Source organism: Brachyhypopomus gauderio, chromosome 4 (genome assembly GCF_052324685.1).
Source record: "Brachyhypopomus gauderio isolate BG-103 chromosome 4, BGAUD_0.2, whole genome shotgun sequence".
NCBI classification, from domain to species: domain Eukaryota; kingdom Metazoa; phylum Chordata; class Actinopteri; order Gymnotiformes; family Hypopomidae; genus Brachyhypopomus; species Brachyhypopomus gauderio.
In genome coordinates, this window is record NC_135214.1 from 11,483,558 (window position 1) to 11,499,047 (window position 15,490).

Below are 15,490 nucleotides of genomic sequence, written 5' to 3' on the forward strand. Positions count from 1 at the left end.
CACATGCGCGCGTGCACACACACACACACACACACACACACACACACTCACTCACTCACACACCTACACACACACCTAAACACACACACACACACACACAGACACACACACCTAAACACACACAGACACGCACACACACACACACACTCACTCACACACACACACCTACACACACAGACACACACACACACACACACACACACAGACACACCTACACACACACCTACAGACACACACACGTTATGCCTATGTTTGCAAGGTGGTGAAATTTTTTTTTGTGTGTTAAAACAGACCGGTCTCTGAAGACCGGGAACACTAAAGTAAAAAACGTGAGGTCAACAAAACCGAAGGGTTAAACGATGCAGCACTGTGTGCTTTTTACATGTGTGTGAAGGTTTGCATGCACTTTGTGGATTCATTAATTTTTTTGTAAACTGCTGAAGTGAGTGCCGTTTGAACAGCCAGGCCCGTCCTGCGGTCCGCAACAGCCGCCCTCTATTATGCTCTGTGAATGAACGTGTTTCATGAGCGTGACTCTCATAACAGAAATCAGCCATGATAATCATCACTCACTCACTCAGCAATCCATATCACAGAGAGCAAAAACATCAGATCAGTTGAAGATAATCACCAAAATCTCATTCCCCTCTATATTAACAAAACATCAGAACAAACACTTCATTTAATAGATGTTTTCTGTTTTTGTGTGTCTAACTGGAGTGATTAAGATAAAGATCTCCACGATGGAGATTGAGAGCTCCAGTTCAGAAAGTGTGTGCTCCACCACTGTTTTTACTCCACCACTGTTTTTACTCCACCACTGTTTTTACTCCACCACTGTTTTTACTCCACCACTGTTTTTACTCCACCACTGTTTTTACTCCACCACTGTTTTCCCTTGAAACCATGGTTCTGCGGTTCTGCTGGTTTTGGAGAAATGGCCTTAACCCAATCTGTTTGGTTTCATCTACCTTGTTGATGGATTGCGGGGCATCTGAGACAGCCATGTCTGTTTAGAAGGTCTCTAACTTGGCTCCTTTCGTCTCACTGATGAGTGGTGAGATCAGCAGAGGCGAGATCAGCGGTGAGATCAGAGCTGACTCACGTCTGACGCGTCTCGCCTGTGGTCTCTCTCCAGCACCCTGGGTCTTATAGTAAACATCAGGACGCACATCAGACACAGGCCGCGTGACACAAAGCAGATGTCATCTCATCCCATCCAATGGGATTTTAAGTGCAGCCAGGGATTTCACTGGTTATAAACAAACGCTGAAGAGACTCATTTCCTGCTCAGAGTTCGGAGCTTGGCCCGAAAGCACCAGTGACCTGCTGTTCCCATGCTCCAAGCCCACGCTCACAGGCTGAGCAGAGGCAACATGGTGTGTGCAGTGTAAGTGCAGGACACCCCAGGATCAACAAGAACTCCCAACCCTGATCTAGGACAACAAAGTGCAGGTTTCTGTGGTGCTTACAAACGCACACTCACGTAATACACTCACGTAATATCACCTAGATAGAACTACCCCAGAATTGTGCCCCATGGAAAAAAATTACAGTTTTCTCCTGCAGCTAAAGTGATCAGGAGCAAGCACAGCAGCTGGCACACACACCGACGCCCAGTTTGATAAAGCAGACGAAATGCTGTCGGAAGCCCAGGCCACCAAGCTGCTACTCTCTAGAGCACTTTTCCGTTTTACATGCGAGAAAGTCCATTAGCAATGTACCCGAGCTAATGAGGCACAGTAATGAGCTGTAGCTCGATGGCCTGGTAGTGATGGATCTAAAAGCACAACACACAGGTTCCCCACACCCCTCCTGTACACCACTAATCACCACACCCCTTCTCTATACCACTAATCACCACATCCCTCCTCTACACCACTAATCACCATACCCCTTCTCTATACCACTAATCACCACACCCCTCCTCTACATCATTAATCACCACACCCCTAATCTACACCACTAATCACCACACCCCTCCTCTACAATATTAATCACCACACCACTAATCACCACTCCCCTCCTCTACAATATTAATCACCACACCACTAATCACCACACCCCTCCTCTACATCATTAATCACCACACCCATAATCTACACCACTAATCACCACACTCCTCCTGTACACCACTAATCACCACACCCCTCATGTACCCCACTAATCATTACACCCCTCCTGTACACCACTAATCACCACACCCCTCCTCTACATCATTAATCACCACACCCCTAATCTACACCACTAATCACCTCACCCCTCCTCTACAACATTAATCACCACACCACTAATCACCACACCCCTTCTCTATACCACTAATCACCACACCCTTCCTCTACATCATTAATCACCACACCCCTAATCTACACCACTAATCACCACACCCCTCCTGTACACCACTAATCACCATACCCCTTCTCTATACCACTAATCACCATACCCCTTCTCTATACCACTAATCACCACACCCCTCCTCTACACCACTTATCACCACACCCCTCCTGTACATCATTAATCACCACACCCCTCCTCTACATCATTAATCACCACACCCCTCCTCTACACCACTAATCACCACACCCCTCCTCTACATCATTAATCACCACACCCCTCCTCTACACCACTAATCACCACACCCCTCCTCTACACCACTAATCACCACACCCCTCCTCTACATCATTAATCACCACACCCCTAATCTACACCACTAATCACCACACCCCTCCTCTACAATATTAATCACCACACCACTAATCACCACTCCCCTCCTCTACATCACTAATCACCACACCCCTCCTGTACACCACTAATCACCACACCCCTCCTCTACACCACTAATCACCACACCCCTCCTCTACATCATTAATCACCACACCCCTAATCTACACCACTAATCACCACACCCCTCCTCTACAAAACTAATCACCACACCACTAATCACCACACCACTAATCACCACACCCCTCCTCTACACCAGTAATCACCACACCACTCCTCTACACCACTAATCTCCACACCACTAATCTCCACTATGCTCCTTTAATCCACTAATCTTCACTCTGCTCCTCTAATCCACTAATCTCCACTCTGCTCCTCTAATCCACTAATCTCCACTATGCTCCTCTAATCCACTAATCTCCACTCTGCTCCTCTAATCCACTAATCTCCACTCTGCTCCTCTAATCCACTAATCTCCACTCTGCTCCTCTAATCCACTAATCTTCACTCTGCTCCTCTAATCCACTAATCTCCACTCTGCTCCTCTAATCCACTAATCTTCACTCTGCTCCTCTGCGGTACACTCAGGCTGATGATGGTGAGAGCAAGATAAGGAAGAATGTTACAGTGCCCCGGGGAGTTAAAGTTGCACTTTACACAGGGGATTATTTTTGCAAAAGTCAAAAGTTTTTCACACTTTATCAAAAGTAAAAATGATAAACAAAAAGCACGACAAACAACTTCATGGAAAGTTTGCATTCCCTTCCAAACACACACACAGAGAAGGGATCCTGATTTGTGACACAATATTCAGTACACTACTCATTGAAACATTAGAGAGCAAGTGAAACCATGTTATGTGTTCTCTCTCTAACTAACATACACACACACACACACACACACACACACACACCTGTTCACCTGTAACGTCCCAGCGGAGGCAGACACAAGAGCACAGGCGTTGTCTCTCTTACCTGAAAATGGGTCTGTGGAGAAGCTGTCTCTTTATGCTCACATACTGGTCCATTGAGGAGGGTGCACGCGTGCGTGCGAGCGTGCTGGTGCGGAGCTGTGAGCTCAACGCTCAGATGCTCACTGGGGCTGCAGACGGCTACTCTCTCACTACCCTGCCAGCTCAGTCTGGCCCTGCCTCTCCCTCCGTCTGACAGCGGAAAAGGCCAGAGAGGCCATATCACCGTGAACGTTCCTCAACGTGGAGCAAGCTCGAGCAGGGGGCCTCACACATGCTCACACACACACACACACACACACATACACACTAGGAAAGCGCGTGTGCTCCCGCACGCTCGCGTATGTTCGTGCACTCCCACAGCCACAGAGCACAGACGAGGCTAAAGTCCGGCGGGGGCTCGGGACCGCTGTGTGTGTGCAGCTCCTCTCCCGCTTCGGGGAATTTCACACACGTCTTATCTGGAATCGTCCTTCCCACAGACACACCCCAAACTGCACTTCCCTCTCACACTCTGGCCAGCGCTTGTGTGAAGCCTCTCGTGGTCTCTGAGTGAGCTTTGACTCTATACACAAACGAATGATGACAGAAAGGCTCTGGCTGAAGAAGACTGGACATGTGTCAGCAAAACAGTAATTATTTCCCAATCTGGCTTTGATTCGGTGTGGGTGATGTTTGGACAAGGGCTGCGTGAGTCAGCGGGACTTCATTCCTTTGGCAGGGCAGATAGCGTGGTGAAACCTGCTTGTCTCTGACAACTGACGGTCTGGCTCTGTGCTTGAAGCACGCACAAGCTTCCTTAGCCCTGCTGGGTGAGTATACCAGAAGGACTCATCAAAATGCTGTAACACACCAGGCATCCAGAAAGCGCTTATTAAAAATCTAAAACAGGGGAAGATGCCACAGGCTTTAAAGAACAAACAAATGCATGAATAAATCAAATAAATCATGTTCATTATGGCCATGCAGAGGATAACATGAAACACAAGAAAAAGAAGAGTTACAAATGAGGGCTGTACTCTTTAAGCGAAATGTTCAGGACCATTAAAGATGTCTTTTAGGAAACAAGTAAATGTCACTGTTTTTATGTTTCCAGTTTCAAACTGTGCTTGGCAACTGCTGGAATGTGTGCAGCATGAGTTTAAGGTCTACAGGGAAGCAAAACACTTTACAACTCGAATAGGAGGTACAACTTTAATACAAAGACAAATGTCATGTCAATAAACATATTAAAAGCCATCTAATGCCAGGCTGTGCCAAGAGGAACTCAACTGGTAAATCTCTGAAGCTTTTTCAACCATGCCAAAGAATTTTGGCAACACATTTTGATTCCTCAGTGACGTAGATGTAGTGTTCCATGCTGAAGAAGTGAATGTCAGTTCAGCTCCCAGTTGGACGCCTGACATAACTCCCAGAATCCAGTGCTCAGCAGTGTGCCTGCGTGCACACACAACTCCAGACTCCATACACTGTGTCAATCAGAACTCCACACTGAATCATAATGATTCATAGACATGCCTTTGTTTGAACCGGGTGACCGGCAAGATCATGGGGAGAGGGTGCAATGTTTACGGTTCCCCGTGCGAGGTGCCGTGATAGTGCACATCACGACAGGTCAAGGAGGAAGACCAACCTGCCGACACCAGTACACCAAGAGCTCAAGAATCATCCGAAACAAACCATCACAGGAGGAGTAATAACAGTGTGTCATCAACCAGGATGTTGTGACATACTGTGTACTGATGAGCACATCCACATGCATGTACAAACACACACAAGCCTAAGAATACTAGTACAAACAGCCCTGCGAGATGAAGGGTAGGACATGGAGTGTGTGTGTTTCATATTTGCCCTGATACAGCAGGTGTCTCCACAGCACACCAACATTGGCCTCTAACAGACTACATCCGTATTCCTCTTAGTAGACTGGATAATGCCATTTTTGTAGTGTTAACATACCAATCCTTCCTTCATACAAAAAATGGTGGACCATGGTAGGAAGCACTTGGTTTTAGACACGGTTTAGCTTGTCACAATCCTGGTTTTGCTGAGCGTTTAATCACAACCATGGCTTCATCATGGCCTTACACCCCCCCCCCCCCCCCCCCGTGGCCAATCACAACTCTGGCTTCAAAGTGGCCTAACCCCCCATGACCAATCACAACCCTGGCTTCAACATGCATATTTATGCTCCAAATTATGCAGCGATAGGTGTCCACAAACACCCCTGAATTAACCCTCCAAGTCTAAAAATGACAAATATAAGAAAGCAGATGTTTTCATAGTTACTGCATAGGTATCAATCATAGACATGCCAGCTAACATTAGCTAGGACATCCAACATATTAGATTAGATTAGATTAGATTAGACTAGATATGCTAGATATGCTCATGTTGTGTCCTTTAGGTGTATTTAAGTAGAATGGAATTTAACCACATACTTATTAGTGTCCTTCTTAAATCATAAGAATTGTTTGATTTTTTATTATTTTTGCCTTTTTTGACTTAGTTTTGTCTTAGTAGTAATTTTTGTCTCATAGGGCATAGAACTAAAACTCTCAAACACAATTTCATGCTTGTATAGATTAAATTTCATTACATTATATGTTCATGTCTTCTTGGGTTTTGTAGAAGTCTGAATCAACTCAGTATCACTCTGTTACAGCATTAATTATATTGACACGATAGCCTAACTGATGAGTAATGCTGCGTATGTGACCCTTCCAAAGACACATCCACTTTGGAGAGTGTTCTAGCTGGTTGCTCTAGAGCACCCCTGCTGGTGGAATGCCTTCACTGTCAAGAAAAGATGCAATTACCACAAAACCTTCATGGTCCTGAAACTACACCTTGGACTTCCAGACAATCGTCTGTTTAACATCAGCTCATGTTGTTTTTAAACAGCACGGCAAAAGAATCACAGTGCTTTATAGTGTAGTGGGCTTCTAGGACAAACGTCGCAATGGCTTACATTGGGGTCCTCAGACCAAGGATCAGACCACACTGATCAATTCTGCCCATGAAGCTAACAGTTCTGTCAAAGACCTCATGGCTGTAAGACCTGCAGGTACAGTCACACTCTTATCAAAGGTGTTGCCAGGAGTAATCAGCGATGAAGCCATCCTGTGGAGTTCAGGGTGTATAGCTGGTGGAAGAAGACGTGGTGGACACCAGTACTGGCCTCACATTCCAGCAGATCATATAGCTGGTGGAAGGGGACATGGTGGACACCAGTACTGGCCTCACGTTCCAGCAGATCATATAGCTGGTGGAAGGGGACATGGTGGACACCAATACTGGCCTCACGTTCCAGCAGATCATATAGCTGGTGGAAGGGGACATGGTGGACACCAGTACTGGCCTCACATTCCAGCAGATCATATAGCTGGTGGAAGGGGACATGGTGGACACCAGTACTGGCCTCACGTTCCAGCAGATCATATAGCTGGTGGAAGGGGACATGGTGGAGACCAGTACTGGCCTCACGTTCCAGCAGATCATATAGCTGGTGGAAGGGGACATGGTGGACACCAGTACTGGCCTCACGTTCCAGCAGATCATATAGCTGGTGGAAGGGGACATGGTGGACACCAGTACTGGCCTCACGTTCCAGCAGTTCTTTGTGATGACGGGGGTTCAGCTGGTGATTCCAGATGTCGAAATCCAGCGGATGCCAGGAATCGTTTAACAGCTCACAGAGCGATGGTCTCCTATAGGCTGTCAAGGCCTGGATGGAAAACAACGATCTCTCCTTCTGAACTCAGGATTAAATGGCATAAAGAAGAAGTGAGAAGAAAACACAAGCAAGACTTGTTTATGATTGGTACCAAAAATCACAGTGGCCTTTGGCGTCATTCCTTCATTTCTTTTACAGTACGTATGTACAATTAGTGTATACAGTATATATAATGTTCAGTCACTAATACATTTTTGGCAGAATGGCAGTGTATTCTGTCAGCTATAGAGTAAATGTCAAAATAAAGGTTTGCAGCTGTTTGGTAAAAATCCTTCTGCTCCCCTCCAGGAATCCTTCTAACCCTCTTCCAAATATTTGTCACCCTCCTGGTTTTGTCCTTGTTTGTATTTTGTAGTGAGTGTGAATAATTTGCACACCGTCACAAGCACTGGCTTTCTAAAAGTTCAGGACTGGCTTTTGGCACTAATATAACATTCACTGTTCCCAGTTCGTTTCTGTCTGGCCAAAACTTTCTTTGTCATCCTCACGATGAGGGTTTTTCTCAAGAAGAGAGCATCAAGCCAAAGAGCTTCATCAACACAGCGTTCTGTCTGTGCCAGTTATCCAGCGCGATGGTGAATGAAAGACGGAGCTTAATCACAGAGTGTCAGAAGACTGTGGGATTTATGCTTAATTAACACATTAATGCTAACATGCGGCTCGTTAGCATGTCTGTTAGTATTAAAACTAAGCATCTGAGTCTCGTGTGGGTGGAGACATCCTTGCACTGGTGGCTGAACTCAACGTGGGATTCTCTCTAAGGGCTAAGAATGAGTATTGAAAGGGCTTGACTAGCACTCACATCACTCTTTCAAAATCCCTGGACCAAGACTGACATTGAATAGTGGTTAGAGTGGGAGGCTGTACAAACTGTTAAAAGCAGAAGGGTGTCATTTTAGTTTTTGAAAAAGCCTTTTACAGTTTTTTTAGAAGCTCTGTAACCGCTCATTTCAATTTTGTCATTAGCTTTTTTTTTTAGCAGTTTTGTCATTAGCTGTCATTAGAACATCTGGTTATAAGGAAAATAACTTCATCGGTGTTTCATATAAAGGATGATCTCTGTCTCTGCTGTGAGTCAACATTCATCAGCTTTGGATATAAAGGCTATGACAGAGAGAAAGTGCGCGAGGTTAAGGCAGAATCTGAATCGCTACAAGACTGAATGGCTCCAAGGATCCAAATTGTTACCTTGCAGGCTGAAATGATTGTGTTGATGCCAAACCCACGCATCTTTAGCTGGGTAATGGACGTCTCTTGGTCGCACGGGATTCAGCCAGCCCCCAGCACAGGTTGCCTTGGTGATATTTAGTTCCTGCTGAAGTATCCATGGGTCTGGCAGTCCTCTGCCTGACAGGACTGGCAAAAAACGCTTCATTTAACGCTGTGATTTCTGAATGATGTCATGGAAAACAAGACAGCAGGAAAGAGGAACTTCATCCACTCCCAATGTGTGATGGTCGCGTGAGGCCATGTGCATTTATCGTCCAGGAGGATCAGTGTGCCGGGGGTAGAGCCGGGGCAGTGGGGGTAGTTCTGTCGTCTATGGAAGAATACTTTAGTCTTTAGATGGTTCAACGCGCTGCTTCAGGATGTGATCAGGACCTCTAAACATGAACATAAGCCATGCAATGCGGGTTGAAATATTGCCAAGCCCTTTCCTACAAACCTGGAATCATTTAGTGTCATCAGTAAAGGTTCTGATACTGAATCAGCCGTCCACGCACACAGTCATTAGAATGCAAATGGCAGACATATTGGGAAACACAAAAGCATAGGGATGCAGAGAAGTTTGATACATACATCCCTAAACCTCCCAGAGAGTCATACCCTGATGCATGCTGCTATAGCAACCATCACGAAGGAGACGGTTGCCGTGGAGTGGATAGTGTTGATATTGGGTATAAAAATAGATGTGTGTTTCCTTCACACTATACCTTCACATTGTTCCAGTCTCCGAGAGACTTGGGAAAATTGATAAGAGGTTTAAAATGAGATTCGCTGATTCAAGCTGCATACAGTTGTTTTCTTACACATTTGTTTAATAATGCTAATAAGTGTGTGAGGTTTATGTTTATTTATTGTGAAACTGTATAGTGTCCAATTTCTGAAAGAAGTTCAGGAAATGAGTTTTGCTGTTAAGTAGCATTGGAGTGAATGCCACAGTGCAGTACAGGCACGAAAAGGCGGACGCACAGGTTTGTGCTCACATCATTACCCGAACACACCGGGGGAGCCACAACTGTTTAGTGACACTTCCATTTACTAACAAATATTTATTTCTTTTTCTGTCTGTGTCGCTCTCACCGCAGGGTCCTGTTGTCCAGCGCCACTATAATCAAAGTCGCAGGCACACAGGTGTGTTCATCAGGACCCGTCAGACGACAGAACACGTCGCTGATGCGGCCTCCCGTTTGAAGACCTGCCGTGGGCGGACAGGGAGGTCGTTTGCTTCAGAGTGCACAGCCTGTTAAATGGCAGACAAAGATCTGGTATTTTCTATGTTCAGGTATTTTGTAAACCTTGGCAGTGCTGGTCAGAAGATCCTCAGTCAGCCCCTTCCAGACGTGACACACCCCGTCCGTACCCAATGAGGCCCTCCAAAGAGGCAATTACATCTCCGAGAAATCTTTACTAAAATATGTAATTCACCCAGAAAAGGTGTTAATGATACATGTAATGTAGCAGGGACATACTGATCTGATTTACATAATGCTGAAAGGACACCAGCAGGTTCTACTCATTTCAAGGCTCTGCTCTGCCTTAATGTAGTGCCATCGCCCCAGCAACGTCCTTACCAGCGCTGTATATAACAAGATGCAGGGGAATCTGTGTGCTGTCACCCAGAATGGAGTCTCTCTGCGTGACTGGAAGCTCTTCAGAGGCGGATCTCTGACCCACTGAAGCAAAGTGGCTGGCAATTTGAAAAAAAGCCCAAAACAAAACAGCGGGAGAGTCCGAAAGTAAACAGCAGTGCAAATATGCGACACCTTCTGTCACAGTTGAGCCCCAATCACTCCTGCTTATCAGCCTTGGTCATCTGTTTGGACCACAGATTAGTCCAAGCAAAAATGTTAATGTCTGTTAAGTCTGGAACAGCAAACTGCTGTTGTGTCAACCATGTTAGCAAATGTGACTGAACATCTCCCCTTTAATATCTGCCAATTACTGGACAGCCTGAAACAAGCAGAAAAATCCAGACTGGAGGGGACTTGTGGTTGCCAGGAGACAGCGTAGCTGCACAGTAAAGCGTCTAGTGAGTGGGTGGACGGGAGGGGGTACCCAGGGACTCGGGCAAAAGGGTATTGAGGATAATGTACCCATCCTGACCCAGAGAGGGCGAGACGAGAGACGAATACACAGGGAAGAGAGGGAGGGAGGGAGGCAGACAATGAAACAAACCTCTCAATCCGCCTCCATCGGGAACAGGACCCAAAACCAGACTTCGTTTTCATTTCCTGAGCACTGCGCTGTGAGCTAACCCGACTGTGGTAGACCGTGTGATGGCAGGCTGTAAGGCGTTTCTTTTCTGGAAAACAAATATGGCAGACGGGCGTCTGCAGAGCAAATGACGTTTCTGAGGAGACGCAGAGACGCTGCATTCTAAGAACGCTGTCAAACCAGCGAGAGACGGTGCCAGATTTCTGGAAGGGCTTTCGGAAGCTGAAAAATTATGTTTGAGAAATAAAACATTTTTGCCCCATCATGTCCCTGAATGTCCCTCAGGCTGTTTATAATACTGTAACACCAGCGCCCTACATAAAAAAAACTCTGAGACAGAAATGCAGGCCACGTGTGTGATCTGGGGAAGGACAGGACATTGCCTCTTGACCTCTCAGCTGAGGCATCCTTCGTCACGCAGTGGTCTAGATTAGGTGTAATCAGAAGCCCCTGTGGACCACAGAAGCCCCTGTAGACAGGCTGGCTTGGCGAGGGTGGAGAGGGTGGCAGGCAGACGGGGCTGGTGAGAGAGGGTTGGGGTTGAGATGAGTGGGGTGAAGTGGTGCACTGAGGTGGTGGGGTCAGATGGTGGGGTAAGAGGAAAAGACCCCAAACAAATTGACTAAATATACAGTCTGTTTGTTTGACCAAACAGAGTTTGAGACTCTACACTGGAGTTGTGTGGGTGAAATGGGGAATGGGGGCCTCTAGTGGATACTCAGTCTGCAGATCTAACCAGGGGCCACATTTAGTACAGCACCCTGGAGAGGCCCCTCACAGCAGTGATCAGTGGAGATCTGTACCTCCCCACTTCAGTACCTCCTTCTGTGGGACCCAGCGAGAGATTCTGAAACCAGACCAAACCTGGGGATAAGGCTGTAAATGGCAGTAACATTATACAGTAGGTAAGATTTTACCACCTGAAAATAAATATACCCATTCGCCTGTCCTGGTGATCAAAGTACAGTTTCCTTTATGTTTGTTCTTGGTTGGAAAGAAAGAAGAAAATGTGTTATGTGTTCTTTTTTTGTCATCAGATCTGTTTCAAACAGTCCAGTGTTTCTATGCAGCTCCGTCTTTTGCTGGTGTGTGTGCTTCACCAGTTCTTAGCAAAAGGTGAACTGTGAAAAATCGCAGTTCCGTCCTCTCCTCAGCAGCCCCGTCCTCTCCTCAGCAGCCCCGCCCTCTCCTCAGCAGCCCCGCCCTCTCCTCAGCAGCCCCGCCCTCTCCTCAGCAGCCCTGCCCTCTTCTCAGCAGCCCCGCCCTCTCCTCAGCAGCCCCGTCCTCTCCTCAGCAGCCCCGCCCTCTCCTCAGCAGCCCCGCCCTCTTCTCAGCAGCCCCGCCCTCTCCTCAGCAGCCCCGTCCTCTCCTCAGCAGCCCCGTCCTCTCCTCAGCAGCCCCGCCCTCTCCTCAGCAGCCCCGTCCTCTCCTCAGCAGCCCCGCCCTCTCCTCAGCAGCCCCGTCCTCTCCTCAGCAGCCCCGTCCTTTCCTCAGCAGCCCCGTCCTCTCCTCAGCAGCCCCGCCCTCTCCTCAGCAGCCCCGCCCTCTCCTCAGCAGCCCCGTCCTCTCCTCAGCAGCCCCGCCCTCTCCTCAGCAGCCCCGTCCTCTCCTCAGCAGCCCCGTCCTCTCCTCAGCAGCCCCGCCCTCTCCTCAGCAGCCATTTAGCGGGACTGCGGGAGAAGTGTGCTCACACCCTGCTTGAGCAGTTACACTAAATTGTGTGCTACACTTTTGACAGACACACAGCAGAAGCAGAGCCTAGTATGGACTCCTCTTAGTATGGACTCCTCTTAGTATGGACTCGTCTTAGTATGGTCTCCTCTTAGTATGGTCTCCTCTTAGTATGGACTCCTCTTAGTATGGACTCCTCCTAGTAAGGGCTCCTGTTCCAAATGATTTGTCTTTCATCCCAAAAGATGAGAGAAGCGAACAATAGCACATCTTAGTGAAGAATACAAATAAAAAAAATAGCAAAACACTACTGTTAAAATTAATGTGAATTTGTTATTAGTCAGTAAAATGCTAAATCTGACATGATGGAGTAGAATAATACTGGTATCAGTTCCAGATTACTGTATCTGGTGCAGCCAATGTTCTTATCAACAGCATTTTTGGTGTGTTAGGGAAAAACATTGTACAGTTCACTGGGAGTAAAATATTTTAATGGCAGTGTAGGTAATATATATGTGTATGTGTGTTTGCATGTGTGTGTGTGTGTGTGTGTGTGTGTCTGGACCACTCCATCACAGCCAGAGTGCCCAGGGTCCTCTCTCTGTGTGAGAGTCGGTAACAGTCAGACTGAGAGTGTGTGTGAGGGGGAGAGAGCACAGAGGCATTATTACTCAGTGCTAACACACACTCCCAGCCCTTCCACACAATAAGAGCCCCTGTCCCACTGCTCATTACCTCGGGGAAGTCTTTACACTTCAGTGACCTCTTCACTGAGTAATAGTCCTATCCATCGTCTCCCTCTGCAGTAGCAGCACCTTCCCCTACACACAACCCTCCAGCGCGCTCTCCAGGGCCGCGCGGGACATAAGCACGGTCCTGCACGGTCCTGCACGGTCCTGCGCACACCCAGCTGCCGGTGCAGAGCCCCGGCGTGGCACCACAGCCCCCATCAGGCCAGCATGCTGCTCTGGCGCATTAGCGAAGAATCAATCAGATTTGGAGTTCCTTCACTCCATAATGCCAGACTCGGCCATGCATGAAATATTGACTGAACAATTTCACAGTTGGTTTGTGAGAGGAGTCACTGTAGCATGAACCCCTAAGGACCAGGATGGAGTTGGGCTTACCTCTGAGATGTGTTCTTATACTTCTGCCTGCAAAACAGAACAGAAGAGCAGTATGTCAGAACCACACGTGAACACACGTGAACACACGTGAACATGAAGACAGAAGGCGGTGGAGCCAAACACGTCAGGTAGGAAAGGCGTCATCAGTTATCCCAAATGTGGGTGTTTGGGTGCATGTGCATATGTGCGGGTTTGTGTGTTCCGGTGTCCTCAACCCTCTGTGTTATGTGTGTGTGTCCTTGGTTCTTTCTAGGGCAGTCCAGACCCCATAGAGTCGTCCATAGTGTGTGAACCTTACTGAAACTCCTGTGTGTTCGAGCAGAACCGGATCTTTTTTTTTCTTACTAAGTTCATGACCAAAGCTGGATTGATTCAAGACTTTTCACTATTCTGCACTGATAATCAGTGTTTCAAACCCTCTTATGAAGATGTTTAGGTTATTAAATGTAATTTGTACTAAAAGTTTTCCTAATATCTTCATTTGGTGGTGAGGAATCATATACATTAGACTTATATATCATTTATTTACTGAATATAGAAAGCCTTACATAAGAAATATCATTTAAGAAACATTTTGACAAAGCATTAGTATAAACAACCGAGGAGCCTGTCGCACTCGTCTCAGAGTGCACAATACAAACCGGCCTACAGGACGGAGAAAAACAGGTAGAGTGGAAGAGAAAGCGCTGAACGAGCAGGTGATTGATCAGACTGTCTGGAGCCCGTGGGAGATGACAGCTGGGGAGTAGAAGCTGGACAGGTCTGATTACCTGGGGAGTCAGATGGCGATTCTCCTGGAGAATGCGTCTCACTATGAATACGCAACAGCTTCTAGTCTCCCACCAACACTCTCACCTCCCAGGCCACACAGATAATAATACTGCAACTATGAAGCTTGGAGGATATCTGCCCGGGACTCATCAACAGTCCTGCAGCTGTGTTGTGCAATGTCTCGAGAGTGTTGTCTTCCAGTCACACTGCATTGTTTGTCTTGGTAGAATGCTCTTATTGAGAATACTCTAAAGGCTGGAGCACGCCGCCCGGATGACCAGGAACAAACAAGAACACAAATGTTTGTTTGGTGGGCCATGGGTCTTTGTGTTCATACATACTTGTCTGGAGATGTCTTGTTGGATTTGACGTACGTAATTGCGTTTAGCCGTGTTTGATGATGTTTGAGCAGTTAATTGTGAAAATTCTGCCACACAGTATTGTATCTGTAGAAACCTGGCTCACGCTTGGCTGATTAGCATAGTGGCACGTTCACTTAATCAGCTGTTTGATTGAAAACTCATTTTGCATGGATAATGGCATTGTTTTGAACCATGGGAAGAGAGCATCTCGAGGCTGTGTGGAAGGGCAGAAGATATCTGTATGATCTTTCATGTCAGCACTTTCCTAATCACTTTTCCTAATGAGCACACGTCTATTAATCCAGTGTGTGTTAACTTCTAAAGCCATGCTTTGCAACTTTATTGCAAATAGCTAACACAGTTACATAGATTGCAAATAGCATATTGCAAATCTGTATACAGTGCAGAGATGTTCAAAAGTCGCAAAATACAAATCCAAGTCAAGTCATGAGTCTTTAGGCTGGAGTTCAAGTCTCAAGTCAATATCAGGATATTGAGGACAGAAAATGGAAAATAATTATTATAATGTTTTTGTAGCTTCTGTTGTCAGCCATCCTCCATTATCAGACACTTCCATTTACTGCATATTTTCGGTGTTTCTTAGCGCCAATGCCATTGAGAACTTTCCAAAAATATGTAAGCTCCCATCTTAGAATGACATTTAAACTTTATTTTAGCAAAAATACACATATGA

The 15,490-nt window shown here is 46.6% G+C and overlaps 1 protein-coding gene across 3 annotated transcripts in view; it reads right to left on the minus strand.

Moving 5' to 3' along the window:
- The window catches only part of pde1a (phosphodiesterase 1A, calmodulin-dependent), a 62,576-nt gene that overhangs the window by 32,102 nt on the left and 14,984 nt on the right, over window positions 1-15,490 (minus strand). For 2 of the 3 annotated variants that reach the window (XM_077002179.1, XM_077002177.1), the window contains exon 2: window positions 13,664-13,690. Coding sequence is in view for 2 of the 3 variants with exons in the window: in XM_077002177.1 (XP_076858292.1) it covers window positions 13,664-13,690 (27 nt within the window). In the remaining variant the exon portion in view is untranslated. Of the gene's footprint in view, window positions 1-3,695; window positions 4,125-13,663; window positions 13,691-15,490 lie in introns of those variants that run through there. The other variant, XM_077002178.1, reaches the window with a different exon arrangement.